The sequence below is a fragment of the Adiantum capillus-veneris genome, chromosome 22, assembly GCF_014529385.1.
Source record: "Adiantum capillus-veneris isolate H3 chromosome 22, ASM1452938v2, whole genome shotgun sequence".
Taxonomy (NCBI): domain Eukaryota; kingdom Viridiplantae; phylum Streptophyta; class Polypodiopsida; order Polypodiales; family Pteridaceae; genus Adiantum; species Adiantum capillus-veneris.
Genome location: NC_140952.1, coordinates 136,039,082 through 136,064,236, shown reverse-complemented (window position 1 = coordinate 136,064,236; position 25,155 = coordinate 136,039,082). Strand labels below are relative to the sequence as shown.

General features: G+C 41.0%; 1 protein-coding gene and 1 pseudogene across 1 annotated transcript; one reads left to right on the top strand and one right to left on the bottom strand.

Moving 5' to 3' along the window:
• Positions 1–19,247: 19,247 nt before the first annotated feature.
• Positions 19,248–19,778, top strand: LOC147430285 (pentatricopeptide repeat-containing protein At4g16835, mitochondrial pseudogene; annotated as a pseudogene).
• Positions 19,779–20,846: 1,068 nt separating this feature from the next.
• LOC147430284 (GDSL esterase/lipase At4g10955-like) lies at positions 20,847–23,042 on the bottom strand. The gene is made up of 3 exons (XM_086494771.1): positions 22,836–23,042; positions 22,290–22,689; positions 20,847–21,800 (listed from the first exon to the last, which is right to left on the bottom strand). Exons 1-3 carry the CDS (start codon positions 22,901–22,903, stop codon positions 21,213–21,215), a joined length of 1,056 nt encoding a protein of 351 aa, XP_086350897.1. The 5' UTR covers positions 22,904–23,042; the 3' UTR covers positions 20,847–21,212.
• Between the last annotated feature and the right edge of the window lie 2,113 nt (positions 23,043–25,155).

Here is a 25,155-nt window from a genome sequence, read left to right as displayed (position 1 = left end):
CCCGTATTCCCATGGATAGACTTAGGCAGTCCAAAGATAAAATCCATGGATATGCTCTCTGGTGAATTAGGGATTGGCAAAGGTTGAAGCAATCCAAGTTGCTTCCCTCTATCAAACTTCGTCTTTCGGCATACCACACATTTAGAAACATACTCTTGTATGTTTGCTTTCATGGTAGGCCAATAGAAATATGTTTCAATCCCTTTTAGGGTAGACTAAATCCCTCTATGCCCTGCATAAGGAGGAGCATGAGATTCATACATTACTTTCTCACGTAGTGAGCTAGTAACGCATAGTCTATTGCCATAGAGAAGATAACCATCTTGTAAAGTAAAAGGTTCCTCTTTCTTCCCTAATACAAGGGCTGAAATCATATCTCTAAAATCGCAATCAATAGCATACTCATCTATCATAGAAGATAGATCATTGTAAGTTGCTATGGAAACCACATTCACTCTCGGCCGTCTTGAGAGTGCATCGGCTACTTGATTATGCTTGCTAGCAACGTGAGCAATATGAAAATGAAATTGTAAACGGAAATTTGTCCACCTCATTTGTTTGTCGGAGAGCTTGGTCTGCATCATGGAGTACTTAAGAGTTTGGTGATCTGTTTGCATAATGAAAGGAGTCCCCAATAAATAGTGCTTCCATGAGTCTAAGGCATGTAGAACTGCGAGGAGTTCCTTTTCATATATGCCTAGAGCTTGCTCAACAAGGTCAAGACTTCGACTTTCATAGGCTATGGCGTGCCCTTCTTAGAGCAAAACAGCTCCAGGGAATCACTACAAGCATCACATTGGACCTCAAATGGCTTTGAGAGATCCGGTAGTGTAAGCACATGTTGAGAGATAAGCTTTTCTTTAACCTTTTCAAACCGAAAGTAGATTTTCCTTTCAGGGAATTTAACATTGGCAGCCATGCGATCAAACCATGGTGCCCCTAGGATTACATCCTCATGCTTGAGAGTAGAGATAAAGAAGTCCTTTTTGTCCACATAGCTTTCGACGTGGAGCCTCAATTTCTCAATTAAGGGAGTGACTGAAGCTTCTTGCCCCTTGAAATCACCGTCTGTGAGTAGGACATCTCCCATCTCGTAAGCTTGTATGCCTAGCTTGGTGGCCAACTTTGTGGATATGAAATTGTGAGTAGAACCAGGGTCAACCAGGGTCAAATAGAATAAAAGCATCATGTTCTCTTACCTTTCCCCAAGCATGGCATAGAGGAGATCCTTTGTGGTGAGTTTCCTCCTCTTGGATTTCAACCAAGGTAGCTCTAAGAGGCTCATGGAGGGTGTTCTTTTGGGGACAAGCGCGATACACATGCCCTTGCTCGCCGCACTTGAAACAGTGGTTATCCTTGCGATAATGCTCAAGCTCTTCAAGAGAGAGTTTTTTTTTTGCCTTTGTAAACTCCCTTCTCCTTGGCTTTGTTGGAATTGCCCTTAAAAGACTTTTGGACATTTTCCTTCCCCTTAAACTCATTGGAACCCTTGTTTTTCGTGGGCTTAGAATTTCTTTTAGCCCCTGTTTGGAAATTGATTCGAGAAGCCACCATAGTATGGTGTATAACCGCGGATATGGTGTGTGGCCTTTGGGAGTTGACGTACTCTGCCATTTCTTCAGTTAAGCCCGCACAAAATTGTTGCTTTTTTCTCTCCAAAATCCAACTTTTTGAAGACAGTGGCTTTGAGTTGTAAGTCCCAAAACTTGTCTACATATTTGTGAATGGATTCGTAGGGAGAGAGATTCAGGCTTCGCCATTCGGTGAGTACTTTGTCTTTGACATCGATGGCCAAAAACTGCTTCATAATGGAAGCTCTTAAAGCTTTCCATGTTCATGGAGCTTCACCGTTGGCCCGTTCGCCCGTAGGCTAGACCACCATTGCCTGGCAGACTTTTGGAAGTTCATAGCTACATGGCGTAGCTTAGAGGACTCCGTTAAGCCCTCATCTCCAAACACCGCATAGAACTATTGGATAAAGGCCAAGACTTTTTCCGTAGCACCAAAGGTGCCATCGTAAGTAATGAAAGAGAATCTCTTCCCTCCCTCTTTGAACTTCTTGAGCTTGGACCATCTCTTCCATGTGGCATAGGATTTCCTATGGCCCCTATTTTTTAATGGTTCAAAAGTTGCACCATCACTTTCTTCAGAAGATGATGAATTTGAGGAAGAGGTTGACCTCTTTCTCGCCATTTTCTCGCCTTTTTCTTGCCTTGATCTTCTTTGTCTGCACCATCACGTTCATAAGAGGAAGAGGATGAAGAAGATGGAGAAGAGGGTGTCCTCTTTCTCGCCTTTTTCTTCTCTTGCTTTTTGTCATCCCTCTTTGAATTATGGTGTGGATAAGTGTGTGATAGCCTTCTCCATTTTGGAGGTGATGGAGAGCGTTTAGCCCACCGTCTTCGTGGAGCCATCTCTGCCGAGGTGGCAGGAGACTGACTTCTTTCTCGTTCCTTCGGTGGGGGTGCTTGAGTTCTCCTTTGAGAAGGAGATGCGTCATCAAGAAGCAAATTTGTGAGCCCTTCGTATGGATCCTCTTCTTCTTTCCAAATCGGAGAGAGGCCTCTTTTGGGAGTCTCACAACGAGGCTTCCTAGGTACTCTCTCGTCATGGTGGGGAGATTGGAGAATCTCATGAGCACGAAGCTGCCATTGCACTTCACTTTGGAGGGATGGATTGTCCATGGCTTGTTGAAGTCTAGAAACAAGATAGCTAACAAGCATAGGGGAATCATTAATAGCCTGCTCATTAGCAAAATCAAAGTTATCAACATTAATTTTACTCTCTTTACTATTGTCAGCCAGTCTAACAACTTTTAGGTGTAAACTTTTTAGCTGTACTTTGGCACTTCAAGCCCTAGTTGCTACTCCACTTTACCCCTTTAGAAAAATCACTCAAGCTACTGTACCCATGGCTCAAATACCATTAATTGCAAGGAATAGAAGAGGGGGTCTTTCAACACCAAAACAACACCGGCTCCTGTCAAGATTCTAATAGCTCAATAGTGGTTGTAGGCAAGCTCCATAGAACTCCACCATATTAAGACCATATCTCTCGACGGTGATGCCTCGTTATCTGCACGAAGGCAGGTGCACTGCCTTTGCAAGGCTGAAAATTCCCTATTTTATTTACTCAAATGCAATTAATAGTACCAACCATTTATAGCTAGCTTGAGGACCTCCCTTCTTGAGCAAGAAAAGAGAAACCTTGTGCTCTGATACCGATGTAACATTTAATGGCCTAGTGTCATAATAATCAATATCTAATTCTCCTAAATGATTTTCTCATGTTAAACTGATCATTTAATATGGGAAAGTGCCAAGGGAGAAAAAGCTAGAATATTGGTTAAGCTAGAAGACCGGTCACCACTGTAGGGATCCAAAGGAGGGAAAATAGGGATCCAAAGGGGGGGCCATCTGCAAAAGATCCATGTGGAACAATGGGCTAAAAAGACCCTAAGGTTCAGCCCATTAAGACTTCCAAAATGCTAAGGTTCCAAAATTCAAAGGTTGTGTCCAGAGGTCAACCATGGGGGAATTGGATGCTTTGTGTGTGTCAAAAAAGTCTTTACAAATCCCTACTTAGGAGGGGGCGAGCCTTGCTTGTAGGGGATGAGAGAGAAAGTCACGCACACACACACACACACACACACACACACACAAGCTCCCTTTACACAAAGGGAATGAGGGACACATGTCAGCCCCCTAGCCTATTTGCCCACAAGGTGTACCCAATTCCTATTGGATGGCCTTGGAGGTGGACCAATGAGAATTAGGCTAGAGTAAATCTAGTTTAATTAATTTAAAAACACTTAATAAAAGAACCAATGAGAATTAAGTCCTCTAGAAGACTATTGGCCACTCTCCCAAGGGGTCCAATGAGCATTCAGCAACCCAATGGCTTGCATGATTCCTATTGGCCAGGAGGCAAATGGGTCCAATGAGAGTTTAGTTGATTTATTAAATTACCTAAAGCTCTCACAAAAGGGCAAAGGGGGACACATGTCAGAAGGCTATCACTTATACTGCTTAATTACCATTGGCTAGGCTTGGGGAGATCCAATGAGAGGAGAGCATGAGCAAATAGCAAGAGGGGTCGACCAAGAGAGAGAGGGGGCTGATTTTTGCAAGGCATTATCACACACACACTCACACAATCTCATGTGTGAAGTAAAGAAGATTGTCTCTCTCCTTCTCAAGATTTAATGGAAAGCTTACCACCTACTCCAAGCTTGGGAGAAGGGAGGCCTACACCAACAACTCTTGGCTTTGTGATGCAAATCCAACCAAGAGCCAAGCTTCAATGCATGCTCATCTCCTCTACCATGCTAATTACTAAGCTAAGCTATGCTAATATCAGTGATTATGTGAGGAGATGTACATCTTTCTCGTAAGACTACTCCTTCCTCTCAATCTACTCTCATACCCTGCTAGCTCTCACCATCTTCGAAGGTGTGTGAGGTCTTGGATCTGAGACCGGGGATAATTGATGTTGTGTTTGCTAAGTGTTTTACATAGTTCATGAAGCTTTCATCTTCATTGCACTAGCTAGTCTTGAAGGAACACAAAGAATTGTATTGTACAATGTCTCTCTTGATGGGAGAAACCATAATACAAAGCCTTTTGGAGGGGGGATCGGCTCCATGCAAATCCGGTTCTCAACTGTTGTCAATAGCTTAATTTCTCTCTCTTTTGAAAGTATTGTTCATGCTATCTAACTAGGTGTTATGCTTTTTGTTGCTCTCTCCACCCAAGCACTCTTGTAATTCTCATTAGGAATCTATTCTAATGAAATGCCCACTATGTTCATGCTAATTTCTGCTACACACAAGTATTTAGGCCATTAAATGTTACACCTAGTAACTTGTGTGTATCGGAAAATAGCATGGATATAGTGAGCATTTCATTAGAATAGATTCCTAATGAGAATAACAAGAGTGCTTGGGTGGAGAGAGCAACAAAACTTGTATAACACCTAGTTAGATAGCATGAACAATACTTCAAAAGAGAGAGAAATTAAGCTATTGACAACAGTTGAGAACCGGATTTACATGGAGCAGGTCCCCCCTCCAAAAGGCTTTGTATTATGGTTTCTCCCATCAAGAGAGAAATTTTACAATACAATTCTTTGTGTTCCTTCAATACTAGCTAGTGCAATGAAGATGGAAGCTTCAAGCACTAAGCAAAACACTTATAAAACACAACATCAATTCCCTCACGCTCTCAGACCCAAGACCTCACACACCTTCGAAGATGGTGAGAGCTAGCAGGGTATGACAGTAGATTGAGAGGAAGAAGGAGTAGTCTTATGAGAAAGATGTATATCCACTACAAGAGGTCACTTGAATTCTGGTGCCACATTATCGGCATCACTAGCGGACGTCAGTATATATGTGTGTATTTATGGAGGGAACTGCAGTTTTTTTTTTTAATTGATTTTCAAATTTCGAAGCCTCTTTTGGCACGTATTTCGAGAGCAGTGCGAATGCGTATACCGACGCCCCTTCCAATGACTATACCGACGGTTGTACCGATAGTTGTACCTGCAAAAATCAAAACCGCGGGCTTTCTCTACGCATGTCTCTTAGTTCTTGCGCGTTTTCTCAAGCTCTCTTCTTCACCATCTCTCACAGATCTGCTGTGATATACGCCGTGGGAGGTGCTAATCTTGCTTGTGGGTTAGCGCATAACACTAAGGTAAAATTGTTTTCATGTTTACTTGTAGATTTAGGGTTTAGGTTTTAACTTTGTGTTTGTGTGTGCGTTTTTGCAGGTTCCATGACTTTTACAACAACTTTCATTGCTCAAATAGGACGAATGTGAGTGCTCAAACCTTTAAATGCATATTAAGTTTATTTAAATTACTTTGTATATTAAGAAAAGAAAATTTCATGCTTTAAACTTTGAATGCTTTAAACTTTTAATGCTTTAAAAGAAATTAGGATTTGTTATGTGAAATTTTATTTTAAATTATGAAAAAAAATTGTTTAAGTTTATGAAAAAATCTTGTTTTGAAGAAAATTTTTATTGAATTATGTCGTTTTTCAAATTATGTAGTTGATGGGGTTTATGTTTTTGGTTATAAGTTAAGTTAGATTAGGTTAGGTTACGTTAAGTTAAGCTGCGTTGTTATGCTATGTTATACGTTAGGCTAGGTTAGGTTATCTTATACGTTAGGTTAGATTAAGTTAAGCTACGTTAGGTTAAGTTATATTAGGTTATGTTAGGTTAAGCTACGTTAAGTTAGGTTAGGTTATCTTATATGTTAGGTTAAGTTAAGTTAATCTACGTTAGGTTTAGTTACGTTAGGTTATGTTAAGTTAAGTAAAGCTACATTAGGTTAAATTAAGTTAAGCTACGTTCGACAATACGGCAAGCCATAGAGCTTACCCACAGCGCATATTAAAAACAACACAATGGCGATCCGTTCATCAATACGGCAAGCCATAAATCTTACCCACAACACATATGCATTGTGGGCAAGCTCTATGACTTTCCGTATTGCCAACGGCTCGCCATTGTGTTGTTTATATATCCGCGAGCGGTTTTCAAGTCCTAAAATAGCACCATGGTGAGCCGTTTGGCAATACGGCAAGCCATAAAGCTTGCCCACAATATGCATTGTGGGCAAGATTTATGGCTTGCCGTATTACCGAACGGCTTGCCATGGTGTTTTCTATATGTTTGCGAGCGATTTTCAAGCGCTAAAATTACCTCGTGCCCCTAAAAACAACACAATGGCGATCCGTTTATCAATATGGCAAGCCATAAAGCTTGCCCAGAGGGCTTATGCATTGTGGGCAAGCTCTATATGGCTTGCCATATTGCCAACGGCTCGCCATTGTGTTGTCTATATGTCTGCGAGCGATTTTCAGGCCATAAAATCGCTTCACAACTCTAAAAACAACACAATGGTGAGCCGTTTGCCAAATTGGCAAGCCATAGAGCTTGCCCACACGCATATGCATTGTGGGTAAGCTGTATGGCTTGTCGTTTTGCTAAACGCCTCACCATTGTGTTGTTTTTATGTAACATTTAATGGCCTAATAACTTATGTGTAGCGGAAATTAGCATGAACATAGTGCGCATTTCATTAGAAGAGATTCCTAATGAGAATTACAAGAGTGCTTGGGTGGAGAGAGCAACAAAAAGCATAACACCTAGTTAGATAGCATCAACAATACTTTCAAAAGAGAGAGAAATTAAGCTATTGACAACAGTTGAGGACCGGATTTGCATGGAGCCGGTCCCCCCTCCAAAAGGCTTTGTATTATGGTTTCTCCCATCAAGAGAGACATTGTACAATACAATTCTTTGTGTTCCTTCAAGACTAGCTAGTGCAATGAAGATGGAAGCTTCATGCACTAAGCAAAACACTTAACAAACACAACTTGAATTATCCCCGTTCTCAGACCCAAGACCTCACACACCTTCGAAGATGGTGAGAGCTAGCAGGGTATGCGAGTAGATTGAGAGGAAGAAGAAGAATCTTACGAGAAAGATGTACATCTCCTCACATAATCACTCATATTAGCATAGCTTAGCTTAGTAATTAGCTTGGTAGAGGAGATGAGAATGCATTGAAGCTTGGCTCTTGGTTGGATTTGCATCCACATGCCAAGAGAGTGTTGAAGTAGGCTTCTATCTCACAAGCTTGGAGTAGGTGATGAGTTCTCCCTTAAAGCTTGGAAAGAGATAGTCTTCTCTTTCTTCACACTTCATATTGTGTGAGTGTGTGTGTGATAATGCCAAGCAAAAATCAGCCCCCTCTCTCTCTTGGGCGAGCCCCCTTGCTATTTGCTCTTCCTGCAGCCTCATTGGCCCTCCCCAAGTCAACAAGCCAATTACAATTAAGCAGCATAAGTGATAGCCTTCTTACATGTGTCCCCCTTTCCCCTTTAAACTGCACAAAACCATGCTAAAATAACTCTCTAAAATGCCCCACACAGTCAAAGAATGCGTACGAAACCACATCTGGATGTTTGACGATCCAAAATTCACATCCCAAAGTATCACTTACATACACTAAAACAAGATGAGCTATCTCTTAAATAGCACCATGGTGTGCCATACATAGCCAAAGATGCAAACCGCATCACTCTCTACATTGTAGGAATCAAATGGCAAAATTTCGATATATTGTCAAGATTGTTGATAGGCTGCGATCGATCCCCACTTACCACCCCGCACTCACACATGATTCAATTATCTTATTATCACATTGTTTTAACACTGAAAATAATGATTTCTTTTAACTTTCTGTCACAGTAATTCCTTGAATCAATTATTAAAAGCAACATTGAAAGCATTCTTTTAGAAAAAAGACATCTTTAAACTTAAGACAGGGTACTGTCAATCAAAACATTATCCATAATAACCATGAACAGTACTCTTCTTGTCTCAAGACCACCTAAGGGTGAAAAACGGCACCCATTCCTTATTCAAATCCGGAGTGGATTAAACCCCCACCCAAGGTTCCGGGTGCCCATACACCAAACCAGTTGCCCATACAACCAGGTGGATCCCCTAGGATAAAAAACGGTATCCTAACTTATGTAGAAACATCAAGACATGACACGGAGTAGAAACTCATCGTTCATGGGGGTAACCGACTTAACCATGGCTAGAAAGCCAATCATTATCATCAATTTATATCAAGGAGTCGGAGGTGTCTTGAAACAAACTGTCTTAAGGATGATCAAACATATCTTTCCTAATTCAACCAGTTTTAACCCAAACAATTCTTTCCTATATTATAAACAAATGCACGTTGGAAGTTACCTTCCGTTTTCAGCCAGATTATCCTTCTTACGTATGCAATGCTAACTTATAAAATAACTTAAACTAATTAAAGACTTAATTAAACAATGGGACACCCACCTGGGATTGATTGACCATTTGCTGCTGCCCTGGCGCTTCAAGACTCTCCTCTGTAGACCTACTACTAGGCCCGGCTTCGTCGTCGTGTGACACTCTAGTTCGTTTTGAAGCTACGTCCTCATCATCAGATGTAGGATTTGCTCGGGTTCTTTTTGGTATCATAACTTCTTATCCTTATAAAAAGGTCGTCTAATCATTAGGTAAATAGTTCAAAATCTAGACTTAACCTTTGTATTCAACGGTAACCCTTCCAAGGTTAAATTTATAGTCTTAATTGATAAATTCTTGATCTAGTAATTTCTTATTTGTCTATATAAGCATGATAACTTCTTCCACCGCTTCCCTAAGGGTTTTCTAAGCTCTCCTAAATTTCTTATAATTTTCTATATCTTTTTCCTAATTTTCCTATCAACTTTTAAGCTAATAATCTACTTATTTTGGGCTCAATATTTATTGTATTTAACTTCTCTTGAATATTTCATTTCCTCAACTTGATATCGTAGGTTTACACTTACTATAATTTTCCTAAAAACTTCTGACCACAAAGTCTATTTATTTTAATTAATCATTCGCTAAAAATAGGACTTTTGGTCAATTATAATTTTCTAAACTCACCAATTAACTATGGTATACTTACCACAAGTAGATAAGGATATTTTTGACCTCTGATAATTATCTTATTATTTTCTAACTTAATTATATAATTTCCATCTTCAATTTTCAGCTAGAATTAGAATAATTTGACTTAGATAAATATCTATACTACTTTTCTAACCTTGGCATAATTATCACGGACTCTTTACCCTATAATACAGCTCTGATAAATAGCATGTAATTATAGCACATGATTTACTAATTTATTTCTTTAGTTTTTTGCTAAAAATAGTGTAATTTGACTTAGATAAATATCTATACTACGTTTCTAACCTTGGCATAATTATCACGGCCTTTTTACCCTATAATACAGCTCTAATAAATAGCATGTAATCATATAGCATGATTTACTAATTTTCCTCTTTAATTTTTAGCTAAAAATGGTGTAATTTGACTTAGATAAATATCTATACTACGTTTCTAACCTTGGCATAATTATCACAGCCTCTTTACCCTATAATATAGCTCTGATAAATAGCATGTAATCATATATCATGATTTACTAATTTCTCCCTTGAAATTTCCACCAAAATTAGTATATTTTGACTTAGATAAATATCTATACTACTTTTCTAACCTTGGCATAATTATCACGGCCTCTTTACCCTATAATACAGCTCTGATAAATAGCATATAATTATAGCACATGATTTACTAATTTCCCTCTTTAGTTTATCCCTAAAAATAGCGTAATTTCACTAAGATAATTAGTTAAACTAATTATCTGAGATTAGCATAATTATCACCGGTTATTTAACATCTAAAAAACCTCTAAAATTAACTCAATTCAATTTGAACCTATTTACTAATTTTCCTTATTTAAGTTGCTCAAAAAACAGAGTAATTCTGCCTAATTAATTAGCTACATTAATTATCTGAGCTTTTCCTAATTATCACGGATTCTTTAATACCTAATTAACCACTGATAAATATATTACAGCAATTAAAATCAATTTACTAATTTCTCCTATTTAAATTTCTCAAAACACAGAGTAATTCTGCCTAATTAATTTTATAGATTCATTATCTGAGCTTCTCCTAATTATCATGGGTTCTTTAACACCTAATTAACCACTGATAAATATATCAAAGCAATTGAAATCAATTTACTAATTTACCCCATTTAAATTTCTCAAAAAACAGAGTAATTCTGCCTAAGTAATTAACTAGATTAATTATCTGAGCTTCTCCTAATTATCACGGGTTCCTTAACACCTAATTAACCACTGATAAATATATCACAGTAATTTAATTCAATTTACTAATTTTCCCTATTTAAATTTCTCAAAACACAGAGTAATTCTGTCTAATTAATTAGATAGATTCATTATCTGAGCTTCTCCTAATTATCACCGGTTCTTTAATATCTAATTAACCAGTGATAAATATATCATAGCAATTGAGATCAATTGACTAATTTCCCCCATTTAAATTTCTCAAAAAACAGAGTAATTCTGCCTAAGTAATTAGCTAGATTAATTATCTGAGCTTCTCCTAATTATCACGCGTTTCTTAACACCTAATTAACCACTAATAAATATATCACAGTATTGAATTCAATTAACTAATTTCCCCTATTTAAATTTCTCAAAAAACTGAGTATTTCTGCTAAAGAAATTAGCTAGATTAATTTTCTGAGCTTCTCCTAATTATCACGGGTTCTTGAACACCTAATTAACCACTGATAAATATATCACAACATTTGAAATCCATTTACTAATTTTTCCTATTTAAATTACTCAAAAAATAGAGTATTTCTGCTAACTTAATTAGCTAGATTAATTTTCTGAGCTTCTCTTAATTATCACGGGTTCTTGAAGACCTATCTAATCACTGATAAATATATCACGGGTTCTTGAAGACCTATTTAATCACTGATAAATATATCACAACATTTGAAATCCATTTACTGATTTCCCCTATTTAAATTACTCAAAAAATAGAGTATTTTTGCTAAATTAATTATCTAGATTAATTTTCTGAGCTTCTCCTAATTATCACGGGTTCTTGAACACCTAATTAACCACTAATAAATATATCATATCATTTGAAATTCATTTACTAATTTTCCCTATTAAAATTGCTCAGAAAACAGAGTAATTATGCCTAATTAATTAGGAAAACTTCTCAAAAAATTATAGGATAATTTTTATAAATTAATAACTGTCTAATGCATCTCTGATAATTACTTCAACTTAATCTAATTTTAATTAATATATTTACCATTAATTCATGGTTAATTTGGCTAATTTCAGCCCTATTATAATAGGATAATTAATTAGCTTAGTATTACTAAGCTTAATTCTAATAATCAGCAGAGATTAATTAATTAAGAGAGGTTTGAGAAGCATACTTAAGCCTAATCTTTGATTTATTAACAAATATCTTAATCTAACCTTGCTAATTAAGAAGGATTAGGCTAATTACCGTTATGGTTAATCAATTAGAGATTAATCTCTAATGATTTCTGCGTAGTGTCCTCTATAGATGAGAGAGAGAGTATCAAGGCTCCGAATCTTTGTAAAATGTGAAGCTAGGGGTCCTATTTATAGTTTTCTGGCACTCATAAGCTCTCACCGGCTGAAAAAGGCAGTTGCTTGAAGTTCAAGCAACCCCCAGCAAGTCAAAAAACGCCCCCTGCTGCTAAATGAGTCCCTGGCAGGTCAGTGATGACTCTCCCATTTTCTGTCAGCTTTTAAAATGTCAATTTTGTTATAATTTGACTTATTTTTGCTTAATTGGTAAATATCTGGGAGACCTTTAATAAAGTCTATGCTTAAATGATTACTCTAACCCTTCAATTTTACCTATTTTACTCAATTCACAGTGTAAACTTCCAGGAGTCATAACTATGCCAGTTTTTATCGGAATTCAATTCTGAAAATTTCTAGCCCGAGGTTTGTTGTGCTTAAGATTCCAAAAATACCAATATTTGCCATGGTCGGACAATCTACATTGCTTTTTCAATAATCATATTAGTTTGATTAAGCTTTATACAACCTTTAAGGTTTCAGAAACTGGAAACCTTACAGGTGTCTCTTACGAGGCTTATTTCAGCGCTTTTTAGTTTAAAAATTAGCGCTATTTCATCGATACCTGCGTCGACTTCTGCGCGACGTCTTGTAGTGATCTCCTCACATAATCACTCATATAAGCATAGCTTAGCTTAGTAATTAGCATGGTAGAGGAGATCAGTATGCATTGAAGCTTGTCTCTTGGTTGGATTTGAATCACAAAGCCAAGAGTTGTTGGTGTAGGCCTCCCTTCTCACAAGCTTAGAGTAGGTGATAAGCTTTCCATTAAAGCTTGAGAAGGAGAGAGAGAGAGAGAGTCTTCTTACTTCACACATGGACTAGTGTGTATGTGTATGCAATAACGCGTTCAGAAAATCAACCCTCTCTCTCTTGGTCGACCCCTCTTGCTATTTGCTCATGCTCACACCCTATTGGACCTCTCCAGGCTTAGCCAATGGAATTTCAAGAGCATAAGTGATAGCCTTCTAACATGTGTCCCCCTTTTCCCTTTTGTGAGAGCTTTAGGTAATTAATTGATGCAACTAAACTCTCATTGAACCCCTTTGTCTCCTGGCCAATAGGAATTAGCAAGCCATTGAGCTGTTGAATGCTCATTGGACCCCTTAGGAGACTGTCCAATAGTCTTCTAGAGAGCTTAATTCCTATTGGTTCTTTTATTAAATGTTTTTTAAATTAATTAAACTAAATTTACTCTAGCCTAATTCTCATTGGTCCACCTCCATGGCCATCCAATAGGATTTCATTACACCTTGTGGGCATCTGTGCTAGGTAACTGACATGTGTCCCTCTTGTAAAGAATGATTGTGATGCTCTTGCTCTCTTAGCCTCTCTTGCCTGCACCAGGCTCTAATACCATGTAAAGAATGAGGATGCAAGAGAGCTACACAAGACAAGCACAAAGCACACAGAGATGGAAAGCTTCTTCTTCTTCTTCACAGAAAAGAGAGTACAAAATGACTAAGTGCTAAAGCTGAAAAGTAGCACATATGTACATGTGGTCACTAAGTGTGAACTCGCTAGAAGCGTACTAGGCTAGCACTATAAGTGTAGTCCAGCTGTAGAATCACTGGCAGAGATCCTCCGTGTCGGTCACCTAACGCGCCAGTGAGTAAATGCCGTAAGCGGCCAAGACCCGTAGTGGATGCCAGCTCAAGGTGTAGAGCTCGACATCTCAACACTCCCCCTCGAGCTCTGCATGTCGCAAAGTCCAAGCATTGTCCAGAAACGTCAAAGCTTCTCAGCTCTGAGGGCCTTGGTAAAGATATCCGCTATCTGCTCCTCTATGCTGACGTAGACCAAGTCGATGTCGCCCGCCAACACTCACTCTCGAACGTAGTAATAATGGACCTCTATGTGTTTGGTCCTCGCATGGAACACTGGGTTCCTAGCCAACTGCATGCTGCTGAGGTTGTCACAATGAATGAACAGCAGCACTCCCAAAAGAGAACATGAAGCCACTCGTAGATCTCCTATCAACAATGCTACCTGCCCAATCTGCATTTGTATACCCATACAATGCTAATGGTGCATCTGCTGCATAGAACAATGCGTAGTCAAGAGTACCTTGCACATACCTAAGTGTGCGTCGTACTCCATCCAAATGTGGCTTCCTCGGAAGCTGCATGAACTAACTCTCCAAGCCTACTGTGTAGCTCAAGTCTGGCCTCATGATAGTCAAGTAGATTAGACTACCCACAATCTTCCTGTACATGTTGACATCCTCAACAACATCACCCTTCTCTGCACTCAGCTTTGCATTCACATCCAAGGGAATAGAAATTGGCTTACAATCAGCCATACCATACTTTGACAACATGTCCAAAGCATACTGTCTCTGTGATAGCCATACACCCTCTGGAGTCCTGATCACCTCAATGCCAAGAAAGTAGCGCAACTCGCCTAAATCTTTCATTTCAAACTCCTGTTTGAGAAGACCCTTCACATGGTCAATCTCCATAGCATTGTCACCAACAATAATAAGGTCATCTACATATATGGTAATGACCACAATCCCCACATCACTCTCACGTACATAGAGTGAATGATCAGCATGAGCTCTCCTAAAACCAATACTGACAAGATACTTGGCAATCCTGTCATACCATGCTCTAGAGCCCTGCTTCAAACCATACAAAGCTTTGAGAAGTCTGCATACATAATCTGGGTAACCTGGATCGACATAACCAGGTGGCTGATCCATATACACTTCCTCTTGCAACTCACCATTCAAGAAGGCATTCTTTACATCCATTTGATGCATAATCCATCCTCTAGATGCAGCCACTGCTATGACAGCTCTCACAGTCGTCATCTTTGCCACCGGAGCAAAGGTCTCCTCATAGTCTATGCCATACGTCTGTGCATAACCCTTTGCGACCAGCCTTGCATTGTGATGCTCAATGTTACCATCAGCCTTATGCTTGGTTTTATACACCCATTTACAGCCAATAGCTTTCTTGCCACTTGGCAATGGCATCAACTCCCATGTGTCGTTTGCTTCCAATGCAACCATCTCTTCATTCATTGCATCATCCCAATGTACATTTCCAACTGCATCCTCAAAACATGTGGGCTCCACATCCCGTATCACCTTAGCCATGTAGGCTTGGTGATGCGCTAGATACCCATCATAAGTCAATTTCTGAACTGGATTTCTGACTCTATTAGATCTGCGCGGTACTGGGTCACTCCTTTGCCCTCTAGCATCTTCTTGTACTTTCCTTACACCAGGTGTCCTGACAGCCGGAATTCCAAATTCCTTATCAAGACTTTGTTCAGAACCATCTGAATCCATGTCTACATGTGAAAAACCTGATGATGCATCAGCCATAAAGGGAGGTTCATCAACCTTTTCCTTTCCTTTTTGTGATACATTCCCTGTACCTGTTGGTGGAGTAACCTGCGTACGTAGTCTACCATTCCATGGTTTCTCAATAGAGCCACGAGAAGAGGACTCTTGTGGTCCACTCAAAACCTGTGGCTGTGGCCTCACATTTTGTACAACCACATCATCTTTTACATCAGCCCCAATAGTGCCATGTGCATTACTGTACTAGCTACTCATCTCATCAAAGACTACATCTCTGCTCACTCATAATTCTCGTGTAGTAGGATTGTAGCACCTGTACCCCTTTTGTTCAAGGGAATATCCCACAAGAATACATTTCTCTGCTTTAGGATCCAATTTCCTACGCAACTCATCTCGTACATGCACGTAAGCAATGCATCCAAAAACTTTCAAGTGTGCCAAATCGGGCTTTGTACCTGTAAACTTTTCCTCAGGTGTTACATCATGCACCACAGCTGTAGGTGTCTTGTTCATAATGTACACAGCTGTATTTACGGCTTCAGCCCAGAAATGATGAGGCATGTTCTTCTCATTCATCAATGCACGTGCAACCTCTGCAATGTGCTTGTTTTTCCTTTCTGCGACCCCGTTCTGTTGTGGAGTATATCTGCATGTAAACTGCCTGCGTATACCATGCATTCGCAGAAAATCTGAAAAATCATTGGAGAAGTACTCTCCCCCTCCATCTGACCTCAATGTCTTGATTTGCATATTTGTCTCCTTCTCAATCATGACTTTGAAGTCTTGAAAGTGACCAAACACTTCACTTTTGTTACGCATGAAGTAGACCCATACTTTCCTTGTATGGTCATCAATGAAAGAGACATAATACCTGCAACCATGTATACTTGCAGTATCGATTGGACCCCAAACATCTGTGTGCACCACCTCAAGTGGCTTTTTACATACATTGCGCTCATGTGGAAATGAGCCCTTTGATTGTTTTCCAAACTGGCATGCTGCACACACTTTATGCATACCATCCACCTTGAATTTGGGCAAACCTTTTACAATCTGTTTTGATTGCATGCTGCGCAATCTCTGCTCATTGACATGGCCAATGCGTTTGTGCCAAATGTCAACATCAGCCACAACACCTGTGCCCTGTGCAAATAATGCAGCTTTTACCTCATGCATGTCTACATTCAGCATAAACATTCTGCCCACACATTTGCCCTCTATGATCAGCTTACAGCCATTCTGGAAATCTTCTACATAACAACCATTTGGATTGAAGCGAACCTGCAAACCCTGCTCAACCATTTGTCCAACAGAAACAAGATTCTTTGTAATGTTTGGGATATGAAGTACATCTGCTAAGTACTTTGATTTCCCACTCTTCGTATTTAGAGGTATGTCCCTTACATGAGCAATGGGGTGAGCTGTGTCATCTCATGTCTGCACATAGCCTGACACATCTGGTTTGCGCATATCTCTAAACCACTCTCCACGAGACGTCATGTGATTAGAGGCACCTGAATCCACATACCAAACATCATCTTGGATAGAATTCTCTGCAGTCATTGTATTCATTACATGCTGCATAACAAACATGCGCTCGTTTTTGCTGTCATCTGCATCTCTGCTACTAGATGCATAGTTGCCCTGTTCTCTCTTTCCACTTGCTTTTCCCTTTGAACAGTCACGTGACATGTGACCTCTTTCACCACAAGTCCAACATTCTCTGCTATCTGGAGTATGTTGTTGCCTGCTTGATCCTGCACCACGACCTCTTTGACTCCCCCTGCCTTGAGACTGGTTTCCCCTGCCACCTGTATTGTTTTGATTTGATTGACCTTCCAGAAATTGGCCCCTGCAACCCCTTGGGCCTCGACCACGACCTCTACCTCTACCTCTGTTGGAGTTAGAATAGAAGGCCTGTTCAGAATTATTTCTGCCATGAGAAGAAGATGTGTCAAGGTTCTTCTCCTCAAGAATAAGCATAGAAATCAAATCTTGGAACACGGGGATGTCGTCTTTTGTATTCATGGAAGACCTAAAATGTACATACTCATCTCCTAAACCATCCAAGCATGCACGGACAATGTCATCATCTTCCACTGAGACTTTAATAGATCCAAGAGCCTCAATGATACTCTTGATCTTCAAGGCGTAATCATTGATTGAGAGGTTGTTCCTCTTAATCTGATTTAGCTCCGACTTTAGTTGAAGCTTCCTGGCCTTGGTGTTCACCTCGAACACTCTGCCTAAGTTTCTCCATGCAATGGCGGGGGTTTCAGCATCCTGTAGATAGCCCATCATGCCATCTGTGATGCTCATAGAAAGCCAATACATCACTTTCCTCTGGCCTTGTTGCCAGTCCCTCAAAGCTTTCCTTTGTTCTGCTGTAGCATTTGCCTCGGGAATCTCTGGTTCCTTTTCATTGTCTCCTTCTACATAGTCCCAATAACCTTTTCCTTTTAGGAAATTTGTTATTCTGAACTTCCATGCAGGGTAGTTATTTTTCTCAAGCTTCTCAGTAACAATCTGACTGAAACCGTCAGACATCTTGAAGCACTAAGACAAAATAGCTGCAATCTGCAAAAACCTGCAAACCTGCTGCACCTGCTATCGTGGTACCTGTAACGCTTTCTACACTCAACGAGTGTCCACAATCAAGCGTACATACAACCACTGTACTTGTACAATAAAATCTCTGTATACTTCACTTTGGAGACCTGTTCAGAAATTTATGCGAAAAACCCCTAAAAATTTTTTCGCTGCGCGAGGCGTCTTCGGCATCTGGTCATGGATTGTGATGCTCTTGCTCTCTTAGCTTCTCTTGCCTGCACCAGGCTCTGATACCATGTAAAGAATGAGGAGGCAAGAGAGCTACACAAGACAAGCACAAAGCACACAGAGATGGAAAGCTTCTTCTTCGTCTTCACAGAAAAAAGAGTACAAAATGACTAAGTGCTAAAGCTGAAAAGTAGCACATATGTACATGCGATCACTAAGTGTGAATTTGCTAGAAGCGTACTAAGCTGGCACTATAAGTGTAGTCCAGCTGCAGAATCACTGACAGAGATCCTCCATGTCGGTCACCTAACGCGCCAGCGAGTAAATGCCGTAAGCGGCCAAGACCCGTAGTGGATGCCGGCTCAAGGTGTAGAGCTCGACATCTCAACATCTCTTTCCCCTTGTGTAAAGGAAGCTTGTGAGTGTGTGTGTGTTTCTCTCTCATCCCCTACTTCCAGGGATGGCCCCCTCCTAAGTAGGACTCTTTAAAGACTTTTTGACACACACACTAAGCATCCAATTTTCCTAGTGATTGGCCTTCGGACACAACCTTTGAATTTTGGAACCTTAGAATTTTGGAAGTCTTAATGGACTGAACCTTAGGGTCTTTTAAGCCCATTGTTGCACATTGCTCTTTTGTAAATGACCCCCCCTTTGGATCCCTACTATGGCCGATCTGCCAGATTAACCAATATTCTAGCTTTTTCTCCCCTGGCACTTCCCCATATTAAATGATCAGTTTAACATGAGAAAATCATTTAGAAAGATTAGATATTAGTTATTATCACACAAATCAATGTCAAATTTTAGATGTAGAGGTGACAAGAGTACATGGCTTAGAGAAGGACCTTATTGTTGGGAGTGCCTTGCTAGACATGCATGACAAGTGTGGCTCTCCTGAAAAGAAAAGGCAGAGGAAGCGTTTCACAACCTTCCCGTTCGGAATGTGGTTTCATGGACTGCACTAATTAAACGGTATGCTAAACATGGCTGCGCGGAGGAGGCACTCGGCTATTTCGAGATACATGCCAAGATAGCCAAGGCAGGATTACTGGAAGGAGAGTCCCCATCCTTGGAAATGCTTTGATTGACATGTATGCTAAGTGCGACTTAGCCATAAAAGCACATGAAAAGTTTGAATTGCAGGTAATCCAAGGCGTCGTTGCATGGAATGCACTGATTGCTAGCTACGCCCAGCTTGGAGAAAGTAAGTCCGTATCATATATGTTAAATAAGATGGTGGAACAAAATGAAACACCGAACGTGATCACCTTCATGAGTGTTCTAAAAGCATGCAGTCATGCAGGTCTGGTCGACTTGGGCTTGATGTACTTTGACATCATGGTAAGAGAGTACGGCATTAATCCATCGCTGGAGCACCATACTTGCATGATTGGCCCACTTTGCCGAGCAGGACAGGTAGAAAATGCGTTATGCATGATAAATGAAATGCAAATAGATCCAGATCTCGCCATTTGGCATACTTTATTGGGTGCTTGCCAAAAAGGGGGCAGCAAGGAGTTTGGGAAACAGGCCTTTGAACAAGCAATTTATCCAAATGGACTAGACGCTACTGCTCATGTCAGTTGGTCGAGCAATTTTCATGGTGGTGATGTTGTATGAGGCAAGTATTGAGACAATGTTGTATCATTTCTTGGCCATTTGAGAGTTGGGAGGAGTAGCAAATTATGGGTCAAAATGCACCATGGCAAGTTCTGTTTGTCGAGGGATTGGACTTGGTTGTGGGGGATGAAGGGACGAATGACAGCTTGTACAGGGGAGACAGGACGGGCCAATGGAGATTCTAGACAAACACAAACCCATCGTCAATGTTGGTTACATTGCCCAGGCTGTTGCTGTCAGAGCCCGTGTATTTGTGATGGTTGGAGAATCAAATGCTGCTTTGGTTCCTCCCTCCCTGGGCCCTTTAGTGTGTGGAAGAGAGAGAAAGAGAGAGAGGACATTACTGGCATCTATCGTTTAGTTGGGGAGGATCTTATTAACGAACTCAGTAATCTTACATGCCTTCTCGTGCAGATGCTTCTTCATACTCTCTCTCTCTCTCTCTCTCTCTCTCTCTCTCTCTCTCAGCGACAGCCGACCACTCTCGCAGGTCTGCACGTGTCCAATTTCACCTCTTTGTGGGTGACGTTCCTCTGTCCGAGAAAAAGTATTCCCAAGATCTCCTGCCAAGCAGTGCCAACAAAGGATCTCTATGGGGTACCCAATGGACCTGGAACCAGAGTTTACTGATCATTAAAGCATTACCCATGAAGGATGCTGTTTTATTGAAATTGTTTCTGGCATGGACTAAGCACCGTATAATCCCCCAACATCCAGCGACCCAAGTAATAAGAATAGTCTCTCATTGCAAGTGACACTTGCCAAATAGAACGGGTTTACACTACCCTTTTCCAGGGTCAAATCTCCTCCTAACTGTTAAACAAGATAATTCAAGATAGGAGACAGAATGAAAAAGAGAAGGGGGGGAAGAAACATTTCTCCCTGCAAGTGTAGTGATGAAGATGGGCGACTCGGTATGTCCACAACCACCTTGCATACCAATCTTGCATCATAAGCCGCATGTTGCAGGTATAGTCAAGCCCAATGTGCATCTTATAGGGTGGCTTGGCATATAACCTTCTTAACTCCTCGCCATGTCATGCAAAAACAAATGCAGATACCCTTGCAGAAAGTGTAAAAAATAATTAATTAAGCCTTTAAGCAACCTCACTTGAAATACACTGAAGAACTTTGGCTCGAAGAAGCAATGAGAAAAGAACAATTTTGTGAGGCATATCCCTTGTGGGATTGGCACATGACATTCGACGTGGCTAATAGCACACACGCAGTGGAATCCACCTTCTTGTCAGCTCCCATTCTGCCTCTATTGGCTGCCGCATCCAACGCTCGCATGGATGCACATAGTCTGGTTGCCCATGCTAACCAGAGACTGTTCCCACCACAAGAGATGGCTAAGTTCACAATAACCCTTTGACGAAAGGTTTCTCCCACCACAAGAAATGCATCTTAAAATCAGAAAATTACTTCCTCAATTTATTCATCCATGACCATATGTACTTCTTGATGATCCACCTCCAGATCTGGCCACCACCATTGATGCAACCCATGTGCTCTCACTAGCTTTGAGCTTCTCTTCGTTGCGACGTGAACATGTGCACATGGGATGAGATGAAAGGTCTTGCAGTCATCCCGTAAATACTGATGAATTGTCCCTTGTAAGGACACGGGAGCCGCTTGCTGCGCAAGAGGCCCTGCCCCAACCTTCTGCATGAAATCACGAGTCATGAAATAGCCGATATATGACGAGCAGATAGGATCACGCGCATTAATGTACAAGTGTGGAACCCATCTCCTTAAAGAGAAGAATGCATGTGTGATGCCATGCCGTTTGTCAGAGTCGAGAAGGAGGTGAGAGACACCCGTCGCAACTGCCATGCCAACAAGATTCAAGGCCAGCTTTACTCGCCTACTCTTAATGTATTGCACTGGTGGAGCTGGATAAGGTGGATTGAACATATGTGTATCAACAAGTATCCCCTCGGAAACAAGCATCTGTCCTGCGAGCAAAGCAAGCGCTGCTCCTAAGGAGTGCCCAACTATGCTCACTCTCTCATGACCCACCTGAACATAAGAAATTAGGATGTATAGCTCAAACATGGGTTGCGACACCTACTTTTGCTACTTTTGCCACACAATAACTAGGATGTCGTATGCAATTCCTGCTCATACTTGAAACACGCATAGCAAATGTACAAATCTACCATATAACATGTGTGCAAATGCATATGAATGTGTGCACGTGCACATACACATACGTATGTATGTGCGTGCATATGTATGTATGTATGTCCATACGTGTGTTTGTATGCATGTCCATGTCTACATACATACATACGTGCATGTGTATGTATGTATGTATGTCCATACATGTGTGTGTATGTATGTATGTCCATACATGTGCGTGTATGTATGTATGCCCATGTCTACCTACTTACCCATAAGTATTTATGTTTCCATGTAAGTGTATATGTATGTATGGATGCATGTCCATGTCTTTTCCATACGTGCATAAATGTATCTGCGTTTTGTAGTTGATGGTAAGACATATACCTCAGATATGGCATCCCGGATCAACTCCATAGCCTTAGTGAAGCGAGCAGTTGTATGAAGCTGGTGCAGAATAAGTTGAAGATTTGTGAGCATGTCATTATGAATCGATTCTTCATTGCCTAGCATCATGCCTCGTAAAGCCACAACCATAATCGGGGTAACATTGGCATCCTGTTCTAATACTTCCACAGTGTCTATCCTTTGAAACGTGGCACCTATGATAGGTCCAATTTCTTCTTCTTCTTCGTGTATGTATTTCACAGGTGCATAACCAAGCTCCATTGACCATTTAGGTGCGAGGGCATACGTACCCAGCCTTCCCTTGAGTCTGTCATTTTCAGCCACATAAATGGCCTGCGCAAGGGCAGCCATTAAACCTTGTTTATCCCCTGGAGCCAAGCTGCAGAGGATAGAATAAAGGATTGTATTAGTGGTTAATGCATGAGCTATTGCTTGCAGAGAGGGCCCTAACGAGCAGCACATCAGTCATGATGGTGGGATTAGATGAAATTAATTGTAATTCAAGATCAGCAGTAGAGGGCTTACCGTCTGCCACAGAGGTGAATCGGGCCAGAGAGATCGAAGACATCGCGAGGGTTTGCATCGGTCTTCATGAAGGAATTATCGCTGTGTTGCCGCTTGCGTTGATCTGTATGCTGGGTGCGAATCTGGAAATGTACTTTCAAAGGGAAGCTTTGGGAGGGGCGTGTATGTCGCCTTCGTGCGGTCAATTAGAAAACTCCTGCTACGGCTCTCCGTGGACCGAGTCCAGGACTCGGTAATTTGACCGGGTTACCCTTGCATTTCATTACTTGGTGAGCCAAAGCTCGTATTTGAGAATGTTGCAAGAAGACCATTGGAGGGATATAATTTTTATTAAAAAATCGAAAGGGCGAAAGGCAGTGAGGTATTTTTGGAAAACGAGTAGAGCATACCGTAGCCGGGGAGAGAGAGAGAGAGAGAGAGAGAGAGAGAGAGAGAGAGAATCAGGTGCGCGGAGGAGAGAGAGAGAGAGAGAGAGAGAGAGAAACCACAAAGCTCTGGATTGTTTTCTGCTACAGCTTGAAAGCCTCCAGCTCCGGATACAATCACCTACACGTGCAGCTTGAAGGCATCTCGCATCATGCAAGATGTTGGTATGGGCAAAAAGTTTACGATGATCTTGTTAGTCAGAGCACACCGTAGCTGGGAAGAGAGAGTATATCAGGTGCGTGGAGTGTAGAGAGAGAGAGAGAGAGAGAGTCAGTAAAGCTAGCTTCCTGTCCGGAATCTTGTCTCTTGGAGTGCATTGATTGCGGGATATGCCCAACAGGGGCAGGGCCAGGAAGCTGTGGACTGTTTTCTGTTGCAGCAAGGGGGGGGGGGAGAGAGAGAGAGAGAGAGAGAGAGAGAGAGAGAGAGAGAGAGAGAATCAGCAATGGTTGAACTAGCTTCCTCTCTGAAATCTTGTCTCTTGGAGTGCATTGATTGTGGGATATATCCAACAAGGGTAGGGCCAAGAACCTCTGGACTGCTTTCAACATATGCGAAGAGAGGGCCTCAAGCTCCGGATGCAATCAGCTATACGTGCATCTTGAAGGCATCTCGCATCATGCAAGATGTTGGTATGGGCAAAAGAGTTCACAGTGATCTTGTTAGAGAGAGGCTGTTGACGTAAAATGTCATGGTTGGTATTGCCTTGCTCGACATGTATGCCAAATGTGGTGTACTTCATAAAGCACAAAAAGTGCTCGACGTGCTTCTTGTCCGGAATGCCATCTCTTGGAATGCTCTGATTGTGGGATATGCCCAACAGAGGCAAATCCAGGAAGCGCTGGGCTATTTTCAGCAGATGCAAAGAGAGGGCAGCTCTCCAAATGCAATCGATTACCTACGCTTGTATCTTGAAGGCATGTGGCATTATGCAAGATGCTGATATGGGCAAAAGAATTCACGATGATATTGTTACCCAAGGGTTGTTGGATTAAAAATGACGTACCTGGCAATGCCTTGGCAAATGTATGCCAAATGTGGTGCACTTGAGAAAGCACAAAAAGTGCTTCAGGAGCTTATTATTGGAAGCCGCGTCTCTTGGAATGCATTGATTGCAAGATCTACACAAGAGGAGCAGGACAAGAAAGCTCTAGGCTATTTTCAGCGGATGCAAAGTGTGGGCCTCCATCCACATGCAATCACTTACACATGCATCTTGAAGGCATGTGGCTCTACCCAACATGTTGATATGTGCTTAAATATTTGACCTTATATTGTTAGCAAAGGGCTTTTGCAAAAAAAGTCATTCTTGGCAATGCCTTGGTCCACACACATTTGTTTTCTCTCACAACACCACCAAGCAATCAGCAATAAAGGCTATAGAAGCAAAAATGGAGAGCAAGAAAGATTGTGCTAATGTTAATTGAGTCAACGTTAGTTAACAGAAGTTGCTAGAGACCGAAGACGTATGAATGCACATCGAAGATCAAAGTGAAGAAGCAGTAAAGATGGAGTTACACATTTTTCACATTTTTCCAAAATGGTCATGTATTATAAATTCTCGATTTAGTTCAAGGCATTGTAATATTTTAATGTGTTACGGGCTCAATGGGAGCTCCAAGCTATAAAGAACAGGTCAGTTAGTGTGCCTAGGTAGCAGATTCAGTAACTGGTGGAGCCCTAAATGTGTTGGACGTCCGGACATTGCATATTTTTACCCTAGGTATATAAGGCAGTGTGTAAAAGAAATTAGGGTTCTCAAGCTCATTTGTTGAGCACACTCTTTAGTGAGATCTCTTGAGATGTGTGGCTATGGAGTCCTTGAGCTTCTCCTTGCTCATGTGACTTGGTTAGCACTAATCAATTCTTAATTCTCTTTCACTATGCCTCTCTC

Excerpts from the sequence above, each read along its gene's own strand:
- LOC147430284 (XM_086494771.1), bottom strand. The coding sequence starts at position 22,903 with ATGAAGACCGATGCAAACCCTCGCGATGTCTTCGATCTCTCTGGCCCG. Across the intron at positions 22,690-22,835 it reads ATTCACCTCTGTGGCAGACG|CTTGGCTCCAGGGGATAAAC; the intron begins GTAAGCCCTCTA and ends TATCCTCTGCAG. Across the intron at positions 21,801-22,289 it reads TCCGGGATGCCATATCTGAG|GTGGGTCATGAGAGAGTGAG; the intron begins GTATATGTCTTA and ends TCTTATGTTCAG.